At 45.5% G+C, this 17674-nt stretch overlaps 1 protein-coding gene across 3 annotated transcripts in view; it reads right to left on the reverse strand.

Annotated features, from left to right (window-relative positions):
- VPS13A (vacuolar protein sorting 13 homolog A) overlaps positions 1-17674 on the reverse strand; it is a 161800-nt gene that overhangs the window by 129229 nt on the left and 14897 nt on the right. For all 3 annotated transcript variants that reach the window (XM_082241458.1, XM_082241457.1, XM_082241459.1), the window contains exons 7-9: positions 16784-16843; positions 15714-15773; positions 7779-7859 (exon numbers count right to left, since the gene is read on the reverse strand). In XM_082241458.1, the coding sequence (XP_082097584.1) occupies positions 7779-7859; positions 15714-15773; positions 16784-16843 (201 nt within the window). The remainder of the gene's footprint in view (positions 1-7778; positions 7860-15713; positions 15774-16783; positions 16844-17674) is intronic.

Here is a 17674-nt window from a genome sequence, read left to right on the forward strand (position 1 = left end):
GTCTGACAAGCGGTACCCCAGGAATTCCACCTCCTTGGTATGAAACTGACACTTCTCCAGTTTCACCCACAGTCGGTTGGCTTGCAGCCTGCTCAACACTTCTCTGACGTCTCTCACATGTTGCTCCTCATTCTCCGAATACACCAACACGTCATCTAAGAAGGCCACGCAATTCTTGTAGAGCAAAGGCCCCAGTACGTGGTTCATGAAAGCTTGAAAACACGCGGAGCCTGTTTGTAATCCAAAAGGCATAACTAAGTATTCAAATGCCCCCAAAGGGGTGAACATGGTGGTCTTCCATTCATCCCCTTTCCTTATACGTATCAGGTTGTACGCCCCCCTTAGGTCCAGCTTTGTAAAAATCTTTCCCTTCCGCACCCTGGTCAAAATATCATCAATCCTGGGCATGGGAAAAGCCGCCGGCTCTGTCACTGCATTTAAGGCCCGAAAGTCACATACCAGCCTCGGCTTGTCCGTGTTTTTTTTGTCCACAAAAAACACTGGGCTACCCCCCGCTGCCTTGGACTCTCTGATGAAGCCCCTCTTCAGGTTCTTGTCAATGAACGCTCGCAACTCCTGCATTTCCCTGTCTGACATGGCATACAACTTGCCTACAGGAAGCTGTGCTCCAGGGAGTAAATTGATCTGGCAATCAAAGGGTCTATGCGGAGGTAGTTGGTCAGCTTCCTTCTCGCTGAACACGTCGCTGAGATCAGCATACTGTGGTGGCACCTTCCCCTTCTCCACTACTTCAGTCCCTGCCAGGGTGGCTTGGGCCCCTGCTGACCCCTTTTCCCCCCTGCAGTGTTCTAAGCAATGTGCGGAACCGAAGGAAACCACTCTTTGATGCCAGCCCACCAGCGGATCATGTAGGGCTAGCCAGCTCATTCCCAAAATAATGGGAGCACCTCCCAAGGTGGCCACATTAAACGCTATCAGTTCTGTGTGCCTTGCCACCCTCATTATCATTGGGATGGTCTGCAAGCTGACTCCTCCTCCCAACAGTTCCCTGCCATCGATCGTGGTCACCTGCAGGGGGTTGCTTAAAGGGATAGTCTGTATCTGGTGTTCAGCAGCAAACTCCTTGCTCATAAAATTGCAGGAGCTGCCTGAGTCCAACAGTGCCTTTATTTTTAGGGGGTGTCCATTTTGCAGCTCTAGCGACACTTCAATCACTAGAGCCGGTCGAGGAGCTTCTGGTACTGGCACTTGGGGAAGGGGCACTTTCACTGCTCTTTGGCCTGGCTGCAGTGCCCTGATGGCAACCAGGCGTTGGCTTTTACCTGCTCCGTTTCTCCCTGCTCTTCCCCCTCAACAGTTCCCACCATCCCTTGCCATTCCTTCCTCTGGGGGCAGACTCTGGCAAAGTGGCCTGGCTGTTGGCAGAGATAGCATTTCCGGGCTCCCTTTCCCTCCTTCTTCGCCCCCTCACTGGGCTTTGAAACTGCGCGCGCGCGGGCTGTTCCGATTTCCATCGGCTCTGCCGGCGGGAAAGCTGGCTCAGGAATGTCTGGAATGCGTAACTCCTTCCAACGTTCCCCTCTCCCTTCCCGCCTCTCCAAGGCTCTTGCCTCCTGGCGCGCTCCAATGGTCAGCGCAGATTTGGTCAGCTGATCCATAGACACCGCCCTGGGGCTCCTGGCCAGCTCGTCTTTCACAGCTGAAGAAAGACCTTCTTCAAATAGCATCTGAATGGGTGCTGCCGATAAATCCCACCCCAATCTGTGAATCAGCATGGTAAATTCAGTCCAGTACTCACGGACAGATCTGCTTCCCTGCTTGCAAGCCATTAACTGTCTGCGCACCGCCCCTTCCTCAACGTCGCTGGAAAACATGATATCCATTGCACGAAAAAATTTCATAGTGTCCTTTAGGATATCGTTGTGCGTTGCCATCAGGGGTCGAACCCAGTCTCGCGCGCCCTTCTCAAGATGCCCAATTACAAAAGCAACTCGAGATTCCTCATCAGGGAACTCATCAAACTGGACATTCAGGGCATATTGCATTTCAGTCCTAAAGGCATGGTAATCCTTGGGGTCCCCCCCAAACTTCTGCACCAATCCTGGTACCTTTCTGGGGAACTGAGTGGTTCTCCCCTTCTTGTCTGCATCTTGAGCCCTCCTCTCCTCGAGCCTCGCCGTCTGCAGCGCCAGTTGGACCTCCAATGCTCGGCATCTTTCTTCCAAGCTTGGATCAGCTCCTCCCCCTGCTCCGGCTGGGTCGCTCATGATGCTTTCTCCTGCACAGGCAGCGTACAGAGACTGTCGGACTGCTATTAGGGGATGATTAGCTGCTTGTGCTTAAAATGGTGCCCCTTCAGAGTTTGTGCGGCCCCACAAACCTCTGTGTGTGACAGAGCTCCTCAGACATGTCTGCTCTAGTCACTGTTAGAGTCCGACAGTGGCTGTTTGCGGAAACGCCTCCAACAAAGAAGTTCCTTAACGGAAACACGTCTCCTGGACTCACGACGTGACAGCTTCCGACGAAGCATGGGTCTCCCTGCAATTGCTTCTGACACCTCCCCACTATTTTCACTGGACGTGTCTCTCACCCCTTTCTCCCCCCTGCTTCCTGCCTGCGCTGCTGCATCTCTCTCAGTATCCCTGAGATCCTCCTCCAGAGACCCCGCGCTCCCCCTGCTGGTCCCTGCCTTGGCTGTTGAGTCTCTCCCAGTCTCTGGGAGCCCTATCACCTCCTTTCCCTCTGATGTCAGTTCCCTGACATATATATATATATATATATATATATATATATATATATATATATATATATATATATATATATCCATATCCCCCATTTCCAGAAAAATGATCTAGAAAGATACAGGAACTGGTCAGACTTGACTCTGTAACAAACCTTCTATTTAGCAGCATTTTGCTACAAGTATAATAATAATAATAATAATAATAATAATTTATTATTTATACCCCGCCCATCTGGCTGGGCCTCCCCAGCCACTCTGGGCGGCTTCCATAAAAACCAAAAATACAATAAAATATCACACGTTAAAAACTTCCCTGAACAGGGCTGCCTTAAGATGTCTCCTGAATGTCAGGTAGTTGTTTATCGCCTTGACATCTGCTGGAAGGGTGTTCCACAGGGCGGGCGCCACTACCGAGAAGGCCCTCTGCCTGGTTCCCTGTAGCTTTGCTTCTCGCAATGAGGGAACCGCCAGAAGGCCCTCGGCGCTGGACCTCAGCGTCCGGGCAGAATGATGGGGGTGGAGACGCTCCTTCAGGTATACTGGACCGAGGCCGTTTAGGGCTTTAAAGGTCAGCACCAACACTTTGAATTGTGCTCGGAAACGTACTGGGAGCCAATGCAGGTCTTTCAAGACCGGTGTTATATGGTCTCGGCGGCCGCTCCCAGTCACCAGTCTAGCTGCCGCATTCTGGATTAGTTGTAGTTTCCGAGTCACCTTCAAAGGTAGCCCCACGTAGAGTGCATTGCAGTAGTCCAAGCGGGAGATAACCAGAGCATGCACCACTCTCGCGAGACAGTCCGCAGGCAGATAGGGTCTCAGCCTACGTACCAGATGGAGCTGGTAAACAGCTGCCCTGGACACAGATTTGACCTGTGCCTCCATGGACAGCTGTGAGTCCAAAATGACTCCCAGGCTGCGCACCTGGTCCTTCAGGGGCACAGTTACCCCATTCAGGACCAGGGAATCCTCCACACCTGCCCGCCTTCTGTCCCCCAAGAACAGTACTTCTGTCTTGTCAGGATTCAACCTCAATCTGTTAGCCGCCATCCATCCTCCAACCGCCTCCAGACACTCACACAGGACCTTCACCGCCTTCACTGGTTCTGATTTAAAAGAGAGGTAGAGCTGGGTATCATCCGCATACTGATGAACACCCAGCCCAAACCTCCTGATGATCTCTCCCAGCGGCCGCATGTAGATGTTGAAAAGCATGGGGGAGAGGACAGAGCCCTGAGGCACCCCACAAGTGAGAGCCCAGGGGTCTGAACACTCATCCCCCACCACCACTTTCTGAACACGGCCCAGGAGGAAGGAGCGGAACCACTGTATAACAGTGCCCCCAGCTCCCAGCCCCTCAAGACGGTCCAGAAGGATGCTATGGTCGATGGTATCGAACGCCGCTGAGAGATCCAGCAGAACTAGGAAACAGCTCTCACCTTTGTCCCTAGCCCGCCGGAGATCATCAACCAGTGCGACCAAGGCAGTTTCAGTCCCATGATGAGGCCTGAATCCCGACTGGAAGGGATCCAAATGGTCCGCTTCTTCCAGGCGTGCCTGGAGTTGTTCGGCAACCGCTCGCTCAATCACCTTGCCCAGGAATGGAAGATTTGAGACTGGGCGATAGTTGGCCATCGTGGCCGCATCTAGAGATGGTTTTTTAAGAAGCGGTTTAATAACCGCCTCTTTCAGCGGGTCTGGGAAGGCCCCCTCACGGAGGGAAGCATTCACCACCCCACGAAGCCCATCGCCCAGCCCTTCCCGGCTTGCTTTTATTAGCCAGGATGGGCAAGGATCCAGGAGACAGGTGGTTGGTTTCACTCGTCCAAGCAGCCTGTCCACATCCTCGGAGGCAACAGATTGGAATTGATCCCACTCAACTTGACCAGACAGAACTCTTGCACTCTCCCGCCCCGGCCCTGCTCCCACGGTGGAGTCTACTTCTTCCCGAATCTGAGCGATTTTATCTGCAAAAAACTTTGCAAAATCATTGCAGGAGAACATGTGGCCCGTACTGGGCCCCGATGTTGCAGGTGGTTCCGCTAAATTGTGAACCACCTGAAAAAGTCTCCTGCTGCTGTTTTCTGCAGATGCAATAGAGGCGGTGAAGAAATTCTTCTTCGCCGTCGCTATCGCCACTTGGTAGGCTCGACGTTGAGCTCTAACCTGTGTCCGGTCAGATTCGGAATGAGTTCTCCGCCACCGGCGCTCTAGCCGTCTCAACGATTGTTTCATTGCCCTCAGATCCGTGGAAAACCACGGGGCTGTCCGGGCTCCATGCAATCGGAGAGGGCGCTTCGGAGCCAAACAGTCAATAGCCCTGGTTAACTCCACATTCCAGCGGGCCACCAGGGAATCAGCTGAAAGGCCATCAACATGGGATAAAGCATCCCCTACCACTCTCTGGAAACCATTTGGATCCATTAAGTGGCGGGGGCGGACCATCCGAATTGGTCCCACCTCCCTGCAGAGGGGATGGGTCGCAGAGAAGTCCAGTTGCACCAGGAAGTGATCTGACCATGGCACTTCTTTCGTTTCGCTTTTACTTAGTGTCAGATCACCAACATCCATAGAGGTAAACACCAGGTCCAAGGCATGTCCACGGCTATGGGTTGGGCCAGACTTATTTAGGGACAGCCCCATGGAGGCCATGCTTTCCACGAAGTCCCGAGCGGCCCCTTGTAAGGTCGTGTCGGCATGGATGTTAAAATCCCCTAGGACGACCAAGCTAGGTGTCTCCAGGAGAACATCCGCCACGACCTGAAGCAGCTCGGGCAGGGAATCCTTGGCGCAGCGGGGAGGTCGGTACACCAAAAGGAATCCTGTACTGCCCCTATTGCCCAACTTCCAGAACATGCACTCAGAAAACTGGGTCTTCCCAATAGGACGCCTGGTGCAAACTAATGACTTCCTAAAAATCACTGCAACCCCCCCTCCCCGCCCACATGACCTGGGTTGCTGTGCGTAAGAGAAACCTGGTGGACAAGCAGCGGCAAGAACAGGCCCATCTGCTTCATCCAACCAAGTCTCTGTTACACATGCCAGGTCAAATCCTCCATCCATGATCAAGTCATGGATGGCAGTGGTCTTCTGAATCATTGACCTGGCATTGCACAGCAGCACCTTCAGGCTATGTGGGTATCCCTTGCTGATTCTAGTATCCGTCCGGACAGGACCAGACCCGGAGGCAGGGATAGTCCTCAGACAACGACTAAACCTGCCTCCTCTGTAATGACATGGTCTGGTCTTAGCGTAACTCCTCCTCCTACCCGTGATCACTGAGATCGGTTGTCCCAGTGCATCCCCCCCTGTGGAACATGCCCCAGCCATTTTGTGGGCTGGGGCCCACTCCCCGGCAGCCCTGACCCCTCCCCCTAAAAACAAAATAACACCTTAAACAAACAAACAAAACCAATACAACAATACAAACAAAAAATATAAAAATTACAAAAACATCAAAATAAAAAAATAATAATTCCCCAAGCCCAACCAAACATCAATCCCACCCCCCACATACAAAAAATCCAGAAAAATTTTTTTATAAAACATTTTAAAAACACTCTGTGCCTCTCCGGCAGTAACAACTGTCCTAGTGAGGCCTGTCAGGCCCCGCCCTGGGCCAGGTGGTAAGTGGCAGGGAGGAGCAGGGCCCTCAAGCACTCACTCAGGGAGCCTTCCTGGGCAGCAGGCCGCAAGCAGCACACAGTCCTTGTGAGGCCCCAGGCCCCGCCCCAGGCCAGATGGTAAGTGGCAAGAGCAGGGCCCTCAAGCACTCACTCAGGGAGTCTTCCTGGGCAGCAGGCTGCAAGCAGCACACAGTCCTTATGAGGCCCCAGGCCCCGCCCCAAGCCAGATGGTAAGTGGCAAGAGCAGGGCCCTCAAGCACTCACTCAGGGAGTCTTCCTGGGCAGCAGGCAGCAAGCAGCACGCAGTCCTTGTGAGGTTTCAGGCCCCGCCCCAGGCCAGATGGTAAGTGGCAAGAGCAGGGCCCTCAAGCACTCACTCAGGGAGTCTTCCTGGGCAGCAGGCAGCAAGCAGCACACAGTCCTTGTGAGGTTTCAGGCCCCGCCCCAGGCCAGATGGTAAGTGGCAAGAGCAGGGCCCTCAAGCACTCACTCAGGGGAGTCCTCCTGGGCAGCAGGCAGCAAGCAGCACACAGTCCTTGTGAGGCCCCAGGCCCCGCCCCAAGCCAGATGGTAGGTGGCAAAAGCAGGGCCCTCAAGCACTCACTCAGGGGAGTCCTCCTGGGCAGCAGGCAGCAAGCAGCACACAGTCCTTGTGAGGTTTCAGGCCCCGCCCCAGGCCAGATGGTAAGTGGCAAGAGCAGGGCCCTCAAGCACTCACTCAGGGGAGTCCTCCTGGGCAGCAGGCAGCAAGCAGCACACAGTCCTTGTGAGGCCCCAGGCCCCGCCCCAGGCCAGATGGTAAGTGGCAAGAGCAGGGCCCACAAGCACTCACTCAGGGAGTCTTCCTGGGCAGCAGGCTGCAAGCAGCACACAGTCCTTATGAGGCCCCAGGCCCCGCCCCAAGCCAGATGGTAAGTGGCAAGAGCAGGGCCCTCAAGCACTCACTCAGGGAGTCTTCCTGGGCAGTATGAGATTCCCATGACATTCAGAGGCATAGAGGGATATACTTTCTTAGAAAAAACTGTGAGGAAGAAAGAATTTCAGCAAGTAAAACCTCTCCCAACCCTACACAATGTACACCTGTCAAAATCCCACCCTCTCTAATAATTAAAGGCACTGGGACTTTTTCCTATTTTGCATTTGGTCATCCTACATCATTTGAAGGTGAGAGATAAATAAGAATGATTTGATACTACCTTGGTTATGAACGACAGTACGTAAATGCCTTAAATAAATAAAATCACATGTATTTAGAAGTAATTTCTACAAAGTTCAGAAGGGCTTATTCCCAAGTAAATTAGGACAGGACTGCAGTGTTAATAAGTAGAAAGAACAATACATTTTGAGTCCAAAGACTTCAAATCCAACATATTCAACAAAATGCAATCCCTACTGAGCAAACCTTATCTTGAAACAATTTATGGCATTAATATCATACTTTTTTCACTCACCAAAGATTCTTTAAAACCACCCTGATAAAACATTTCAGACTTCACATTCCAATATGCAAAAAAGTTGTCCAATCGAACGAGCTGAAATCAAAAATTTAAGCAGAATCAACGGAATTGTCACCTCAGTACTTTTCCATGCAATACAAAGGATCCATATACCATATTTTTCCATTTATAAGACACCCCCATATATAAGACACCCCCTGTTTTTGAAAACTCCAAATTAAGAAAACACCCCTCAGCACTATCAATGTATAAGACGAATCCCAATTTTAAACCAAATTTTTTGGTTAAAAAAGCCTAGTCTTATACAGAGAAAAATACAGTATATTAAACATATAAATGTTTGAGAGGAAGCTTCTGCACACATGCCACATTTTGGGGGATTAATGCCATTAATTAAAACATATAGGCTTTTTAAACATGGTACCCTCAGGATTTGATCACAGACACATTTAATTAAAAATAAATCCTGTCGAAATCAATTAAAATAACGATAAGGGTCAGAATACTATGACTGGTTTAAGGATCAGCGTTTTTCTTTTTCTCCCAGAATACCAACATATTGCAGTTTGGCCAGGTTCTATTAAAATGCAAAAATAGCTCAAGTATTCAGCACAAATTAGTTACCAGATATGCACTCTAGACATCAATCCACTGCAACAACTTTTCTTTATGAGCTACTATGGCAGTTTTACAAAATTCTCCATTATGCTCTGGCAGTTTTTAACGTATGTGGGGGAAGCTGGTACTGTCTGTGAATTTTGCCTGTTTTTTGTGTTCCTCTGCTTTTTAGAGGTTGAATATTTCACTCCATAATGCTGTATCTCATATGGGATTCAGCTCTCATGGCTGTGTTGTACTATCATATTACATGGTCAGGTGGTGGTGTGTGAAGTGCAAGAGCCTTTCGTCTCATCTTTCCAAGCACCAGCAATATTCCAAGCAGTATCTTTTCCTTAATCCTTCATATTCCAAGAGGGATCATTGGGACTGAGAGATCAGCACCAGTAGGAGAGAGAAATTCCTTCCAGAAGGGAAGGGCATACACAGTTCAAAACTGCCACTCCCAGAACACTAGCTATACTTAGGCTAAAGTGAAAACTGCAGTCACTGTCCTCGTTAAATTAATAGTGACTTATATACATAGCCAAGAAATCTGTAGAAAATGCATTATTTATTTGAAAATTACCCCTAGTCCAATGGCTTAGCAGCAAATAAGTTTCATTGCTAGCACCTCCATTTTCCTTGCCTTGTGAGAAACAGAGCTGACTGAAATTACATGCTGATTTTAAACATTACATTACTTGTACCTTGGAAGTAATGAGTTCTTATCCAATTTAAACAAGCTACCGTAATTTTCGCTCCAAAACACACACTTTTTTGCTCCTAGAAAGCAAGGGAAAATGCCTGTGTGTGTTACAGAGCGAATGCATGGATCAGAGCCATGGCTGCTATCAGTCAAGCAAAGCGGGAGCCGCTTACACGCTCTACGAGGCTCTCACTTTGCTTGCTTTAAAGCGACCTGGAGCCAGGAAGGAGAGCCATGGCAGCAAAGCCGGCAGCAGCCACTTACACGGGAGGAGGGACAGACTCTAGCAAAAGTCCGCGCGCTCTCTAAACAGAGCAATGAGGCTGCAGAGGGACGGCAGGTAAGATAAAATTTAAGCAACCAGCAGCAAAATAAAACCAACCTCGAGCTCTGAGCCAGCACAGTGAAAACCAGGAAGTAAAAAAAAAGGCTGGGGAGGGCATGAGGGAGAGGGGAAAACTTCGCCAATCCCCCGCGTCTCAGCTGATCTGCAGCTTGTTTTCAGGCAGGATAGATTTGAGCATTGTCTGGGTCCTAGTGCCCCTACCGCTTTTTTGTGCTTCATTCTATTGCTGCTGGTGGCTGCTTATCATTCAGGCTGCAAGGAAGAGCGCTTTTATACAGCTAATGGCGAATCCCCTGCAATCCAAGTCCTCCTCACTTGCTCAAATCTATTCTGCCTCAAAACAAGGAGCGGAAGGAAAAGGCTGCAAACTGTTAAATGGAAAAAAAACCCAGGCACAGGGCAAATACCTTAAGTATGCCTTTAAAGAAACAGTGCTCTTTTCCTCCCTCCTCCCCGCTCAGCTCGCCGAAAAGCTCCTTCTCCACACACACCCCACGCGTGCTCCTTGTCCCTTGAGTTCTTTTCCTTCCCTCCCCACTTAAAACGTGGTTACAAAGCACGGATCCACATGGATCCTCAGGATTTTTGCACTGGGTCACCCCAAATTCACCATCAGATCACATAGCATTTCCATGGCTACAGCCTGCACCAAAACACACACACACACACTGTTTCATGGGGCCGCAATGGCGCAAAAACGTGGTTACAAAGCATGGATCCACATGGATCCTCAGGATTTTTGCATTGGGCTACCCCAAACTCACTGTCAGATCACATGTCTGTGGCCACAGCATGAACCATAAAAATCATACATCCACTGTTTCGTTTAGAATATTTTTTCCTTGTTTTCCTCCTCTAAAAACTACGTGCGTGTTACGGTCAGATGCGTGTTATAGAGCGAAAAATACGGTATTTCAGGCTTGTAACATATTCACTATTCAACTTATTTCCTATCATTTGTTGTTTGGATGCCCAAATTTTATTAACTCCTACCACGTTATGACTGTAAATAGGAGCCGTAAGAGCTCTGTAGGCATTAAAATCCCTCACTTGAGTAGCATCATATGGCAGAGAGGGAAGACCAAGCTCCAGTTCTGTCACCCTGTGCAAGCTGCAGAGCAAACTTTTGAAATGGGGAGCCTGCTGTACTCATGAAGACTCCCTACATGATCTAGAGCCCTGATCTTCCAAGGTACAAAATCATGCAGGGACTGCCATGAGGCTTCCCATTTAAAAGAAATGTCCTCTAACTGGTAGCCCATTCATTCCCGCTCATTGTCACACCTGTGAGAGACTGTAATTCCTGAAGTCATACTTTTTAAAACAGGTGCAAGATAGCGGAAGAATGATCTAACCCTTCCAGAGTCATCTCACTGAAGCTGTATCATGTTAATAAATAATGATAATTTGGGAAAGTAATGTGTTATTTCATTTACTATGATGCATCCATAACCTTTTTAATCATTGCAGATAAAGGGCCTGTAATTAAAAGGAAAAGCCATGCTTCTTATTTTGCCATAATTCAGCACCAGATCTGTACACTGCAACCATAGAAAGGAAGCTTTGTGCATGAAATGACACTAAATAGAAGAGTCAACAGTATGAAAAGTAATGTGCAAATTCCAGATCAGGTAGAAATAATGACTAAAGGTGGTCTATAGACAGTTAAAAATGAGGTGGCCCAAAACATGTCAACATCAGAAAATTATCAAGACTAAGAAAAACTCCAGTCAAACATTGTGCCATTCACATACATCGTCAGACAGCAGTTTTACACCATCTACTCTGCACAATTTATCTTTCTCCCATATGTAGCTTATAGCTCATTTTTATGAAGGTGTTGATTTCAAGAGCCTCAAAGTTCTTGGCAGCTAGGATGATATTCTCTAAGAGATTGTCAATGGAGTGGATTGTAGTTTCCTCTGAAAGTCAGTAGTTTTCTGCAAGTAACTTGGGATGATTGGTGCCCTAAGGTCCATATAACGAGGCACCCCAACTGTAATAGTAGGTGTTATCATCAACATTGCTTAGTTAAATGATCACAGCAATTATCTGGCATACATTTAGGCCTTCTCACTGGCTCCTCCCAGAATCTGGCACTCCCTCTCTAGAGAAGTTAGACTGGTCTTCTTGTCCTTCCGCCAGCAGGTGAAGACATTACTGTTCCAACAGGTTTTTTTGGAACTGACTGCTTTGTAATGAAAGGGCTAGTCCTGTGCTGTTTTTATTTTAATTATTTGTATATTATACGTCTGGAAAGATAGAAACAGATAGCTATAGAGATAGATATATGTAGTTTTAACTCTGTCAATGTTTGATTGTTTTTCTTTATTGTTTTTTATCTGTAAGCTGCCTTGAGTCTCTGCTAGGGAAAAAGGCAGAGTATAAATAAATTAACAACAACAATTTCTGTCCACCAACCATGTATCCACATGCCTGCAAATTTCAGGTTAACACTTCAAGAATCTGAAGAAATAGACTGTACTCTATGAAAGCTTATGCTGTAATAAATTTGCTAGTCTTCAAGGTGCCACAGGGCTTTTAATTATTTCTGCTACAACAGAAATTGTCTAATGGATGTAAAATGCCTATTCAAGCTAAAAAGGATGGCAACAAAACTGCATGCATGCCCTCCTTTGTCTATCTTCATGACAGACACATGACTGATCCAGACAATTTTTTAAAAGTAACTGAACAGCTGGAAAGATTAAGTGCATTCAAAATACTTACTGCATAAATCACAAAACTTGATAATAGCAACATACCTGTGGTCTCCCTGACAACAGAAGATATGGCACTAAATAATTTGACCAATGGTCTGCTGATTGCTAATGAGTGAACAAACCACTGTTTGTTTGGAAGAAGAAATCTGACATCTTATCACTTATATAGACAAGTTAACCTCCACTGCTGGTCTGGAATTAGTGACACATCGGTGCAAAACAAATGCTACACAGCAAGATGCATCTGTTTCAAAAACAATTTGATATGGCTATGATGGCACCAGCTGTTCCATGTTGTTTAACTATTTCCTTATACAGTGGTACCTCCAGTTACGAACTTAATTGGTTCCAGAGGTCCATTCATAACTGGAAACCACTTGTAACATAAGGTGCGCTTTTGCTAATGGTGCCTCCCGCTGCTTGCGCGCCACCAGAGAATAACTTCCATTCGCATCCCGGGGCAAAGTCTGCGACAAGGAGACCTACTTCCGGGTTAGTGGAGTGTGTAACTTGAAGCATTCGCAAGGGGGGGTGGTACGTAACATGAGGTGCCATTGTACTACTTATACAAGATGCTTATTATATAAATCTTGTACCTTCTTATAATTGAGCATGTCTGTACACAACCCTTATTTCTGTTGTGCATTTGCATCAGCAGGCTATTTATAGCATTTTTCCATCTTCAAAGGCTGTGTCTCCTAGTACAGTCACAACTTTGCAGGCATCAATCTAATTTAGATGTCATGGGTCAGATTCAACTAATGTATCCCATCAGCAGAAGCACAGCTTAAGCGTTTCCCCCAGCACTATATATAGGGCTTCACTCCACTCCCCTCAAAATTGGCTCTGGGAGCTTTAGGAGAACCCCCAGAACAGCACACAGTGGGAGGACAGGGATTATTTTGGCTGGCAAGCCAAATGATCACCTTAGCACAATGCTGAATTGCTCACCTTGCCTGGTAAGGACACTAAGATCAGCAAATGGAACCCAATTAGTTTTACCGTGGCCTAATGATTATCAGCTTGCGATGGTGGGGAAGAAAGCTTTTTTTACTGTTGGCACTGGTTTTATAGAACCAATTTTATAGAACCAAGTGAAGTATAGTTCTTATAGAACCTGATGAAATACAAGAGGCCCCGATCTGTATTGGCATTGTACTTTAGAAGATGCACCTATTTACACAGCCATTCCCTTAAACCAGGAGACTCTGGTTGGGAGTTCAACTGCTGTAACTGTTTAATGGGATTCTTTCATTGCATATTTTAATTATCTTTTAATGTTTTGAGACAGGGAATTTCATTAATGCAAGCAGTTTCTGAGCTCTGGGTGCAATACTGTGCCTAAGATTTCAGATTAAAACTGCCACTGATGGAAGGAAAGGAGGACCTTTTGCCACCTCCTCACTTCCAGCCACTCTTTGAAGATTGGAGAAGGGACCCTCATAAGAATATTGGGGGAGCGGGAAGGGGAGGTATGGCATTGTTTTTTGCAGTCTTCAGATGAGGACTAGACCATGTGAAAAATGAACACAAGATTTTAGCTGCAGTTCACTCATTTTCAGCTTTGTATTCTTGTTATAAAAAAGCACGCCTAGAGACTCCATTGTGGCGCCCATAACCAGTGCTTTTTTTCTTTAAAATGTTTAGGGGTACTCTCATTTTCCTACTCCTATTGAAATACTGCCCCTCAATAAGGCCAAACTTAGATTTACAAAATGCTTAGGGGTATGTGTACCCCTGCATACCCCCAGGAAAAAAGCACTGCCCATAACCTAGGTTTAAGGTGCCATTTAGCTCCTAGCTTTCATATCTCAGCTTCTAACACTGTGTGGTGGGATTGTTTTTATACTTTTAAACTACTTAGAAGCTCAGTTTGGCATTCAGCTGTAAATAAAGTAAGTAACAAACAAACAAACAACAACAACCTTGCAACAACTGAACTTTCCAGATACTTGCCCCATCAAAGAATGTACTGCAGTATCTTAATCTGGATGTTACCAAGGCATGCAAAAGATTTGCCTTCAACATCTAGAATAGGTTAAACACTTATTCCTTGATGGGCCATTCACTGAATCAACAAAACCTCCATCTCATCTGGAGTACCGTATTTTTCGCTCAATAACACGCACCATCATAACACGCATGTAGTTTTTAGAGGAGGAAAACAAGAAAAAAAATATTCTAAGCGAAACAATCAATGTATGATTTTTGTGGTTCATGCTGTGGCCACAGACATGTGATCTGACGGTGAGTTTGGGGTAGCCCAATGCAAAAATCCTGAGGATCCATGTGGATCTGTGCTTTGTAACCACGTTTTAAGTGGGGAGGGAAGGAAAAGCACTCAAGGGACAAGAAGCACACGTGGAGCAGGCTCTGCTTCTCTCCCCCCCCCCCCAGCGAGCTGAAAACCTTTGCTGGAGGGACAGAGAGCCTGCTTGCTTTAAATGAGCCTAAAGCAAGCAGGTTCTGCTTCTCTCCCTCCTCCTCCCTACCCCCTTAGCGAGCTGAAAAGCAAAGTGGGAGGAGAGAGATACAGAGAGCCTGCTTGCTTTTTGCTTTAAAGGAGCCAAGCGGACAGGAGCCGCTTACACTTGTATAAGCGGCTCCTCTCCCCTCCCGCTTTGCTCCTTTAAAGAAGCAGGCACTCTGTCCCTCTCTCCTCCCCATTCAGCGGCTCTTCTCCCGCTGGAAACCACGGAGGAGGAAGTTTCGCCCCGTAACACGCACAGACATTTCCCCTTACTTTCTAGGAGGAAAAAAACGTGTGTTATGGAGCGAAAACTACGGTATGTCTCAGCTTGTTTACCCACAATCAGTCAGTCATTGACCTCTAACATAAATTACATTAAAAACCCTTCTAAAATATTTTTAAGTGGCCACAAAACCAGCCAGTCTGGCTGCACCTTAACTCCTTCCAAAATTTAATGGTTTTAAGAAGTCATATGTAAAACATCTAACCTACAGGAAGCACTTTATGCTTGATTTTTGGTAATTTACAATTATGTGAGGAGGGAAATGGCTGTTAAATTTAAGCAGGGGTAAATAAAAATGGATTAAGCCAAAGCAGTCGATATCAGGGCAGAGTGTTGAGATCATACCCAACGAGCGAATGGATTCCGACCAATGCAAATAAACTTTATGCTTGCCTTTTGGTAATTTAAAATTACCAGTATGCAATACAACAGACAGGATAAGAAAAACAAAACAATAGCTACTGAAAATTTGAAATGCAAGTAACAGAAGTGTTTATAGTTACAGGTAGGTAGCCGTGTTGGTCTGCCGTAGTCGAAACAAAATAAAAAAATCCTTCCAGTAGCACCTTAGAGACCAACTAAGTTTGTTATTGGTATGAGCTTTCGTGTGCATGCACACTTCTTCAGATATGTTCAGAAGTGTTTATGGAAAGCTTGTATTGCAACAAAATGTGATTTGCCACACAGCAACTGATATGCATTTAGAAAGGTTGTCAATATGCAACTGCAATATGCAATATGCTATTTATATTACATTCTGAACACACATTTATACGGGAAGCATTCCAAGCTAAGACTTACCTTATAAAACAATTTAGTAGATGCATCCTGTATACATGGATTCCAGTTTTGATCTGAAGTCTAGAAGACAAACAGGAAGTTATTATGAAAGAAGCACTACAATATTATCTCTTGAATTCTATTTTTAGTATAACCACATAAAAAAAAATCACATGGCTAATACTGTACAAAGATCAACTGAGCTTGAAAAATTTCCCTACAATAAAGCACAATATTAAATTTTTGAAAAAATGTACTTCCCTCTCCCTGGCCACCTAACAGGCTAGTAGGCTTATCAGCTGCATCACAATGAACTTCATCAGTCGGTGACACAGCAAGCTATGGTTAACTGAAAGTGGAAGCAAAACCTTCCAAACTTGTCCTCCTGATTGTATGGGGGGCATGAGAGTCAAAAAGAAAGCAATGCTCATTCATATCTTGTTAAACCATAGTTGAGTGCAGAGGTGGGAAACCTTAGGCCAGGGACTGAATGTGGCCCTCCAGTCTCCTTTAGCTCACCCTTGGGACTCTCTCCATGCCACAGCCTTACTGAGACTGCTTTGCACCTTCCATGAATGTTTTTGTAAGTAGGAATTTGTCCTCAATCTCCTGCCCGGCTATCATATAGAGACAACTATGTAACTGTGCATGGAACAAGTCTAGTGTACAAAGGTAAAATTTACATTAGCTGCTTCACCCTCTTCTGCCTCTTGCCCCATCTATTTTAGCAGAAATGTGGCCCGCAGGTGTCTCAGTCTCCATTGGCTACTGCTATCTGTGAAATCCCTGGTGAGTAACACCACAGTTCTTCCACTCCCTAGACAAGCCCATTCCATTATGATATCTTTTCAAAAAAGCATTCTATGATTGCCCCAAAGCTATAAAAATGTATTTCCTAAGGGGAACTACCAAAAACCAAAATATCTGTATTAATAGTGGGTTTTACCATTTGTTATAACATTCCATTTTCTGAAGAATTTATATTGCAAATTTAATCATTATTGCATGTTCAAAAAAATCTACCTTTGAGTGTAGAACATGATTAAAAAAATAAAAATAGGGTTATGCAGCAGTAGTTGAAAGTCATGTACCTGTAAACTAAGATTTTGAAGTGAGACACCAAATGACAACGGAATATCTTTGTTTGTAATCTGAAAATAAACAAAAAAGGTTATTCACCAAAACAGACACGATTTGCAACTTGGATAAGATAACTTTAAGATTTGTGACTATTTATCTCATAAAACAAAAAAGATTTCCAAGGGCACAAGGCAAAGATGCCCACTATCACCTCTATTGTTTGTTTCAGAATTGAAGTACTAGCAGGAAGAATAAGAGCAAATGCAAATATAAAACATGTGAGAGTAGAATGTCAAACATATAAATTGAAGGCATTTGCAGATAATGTAGTTCTTACATTAGAGGAACCAGGGAGTAGTATACACAAAGTGATTGAAAAAATAAATAATTTTGATAAAGTAGCAGGATGTAAAATAAAATAAATTGAAAACTAAGATGTTGGTTAAAAACATGAATGTGTAGGCAAAAAAGGATTTAGAATCATTGAGTGGATGGAAAATGAAGACAAAGGTGAAGTATTTAGGATTATGGCTAACAACTAAAACCCCCAATATATTTCAAGATAATTATGTTAAAATATGGAAAGAAGTTTTTTAAAGCCCTGGAAATATAGGGGAGAATGAAATTATCTATGTTGGGAAGGATTTCAGCCATAAAAATGAACATTTTACCTAAGATATTGTTTTTATTTCAAACCGCTCCAATAATTAACAATACAGACTGCTTTAAAGAATGGTGGAAGGATATTTCTAGATTTATCTGGCAAGGGAAGAAACCCAGAATAAAATATAAAATATTAATAGATGCTAGAAAAGAGGGGGCTTCACATTGCCAGATTTTCATTTATATTATGAAGCAGCATGTTTGTGTTGGTTAAAAGAGTGGATAATGTTGGAAAACAC

The sequence above is a fragment of the Podarcis vaucheri genome (genome assembly GCF_965113315.1).
Source record: "Podarcis vaucheri genome assembly, chromosome: 11".
Classification (NCBI taxonomy): domain Eukaryota; kingdom Metazoa; phylum Chordata; class Lepidosauria; order Squamata; family Lacertidae; genus Podarcis; species Podarcis vaucheri.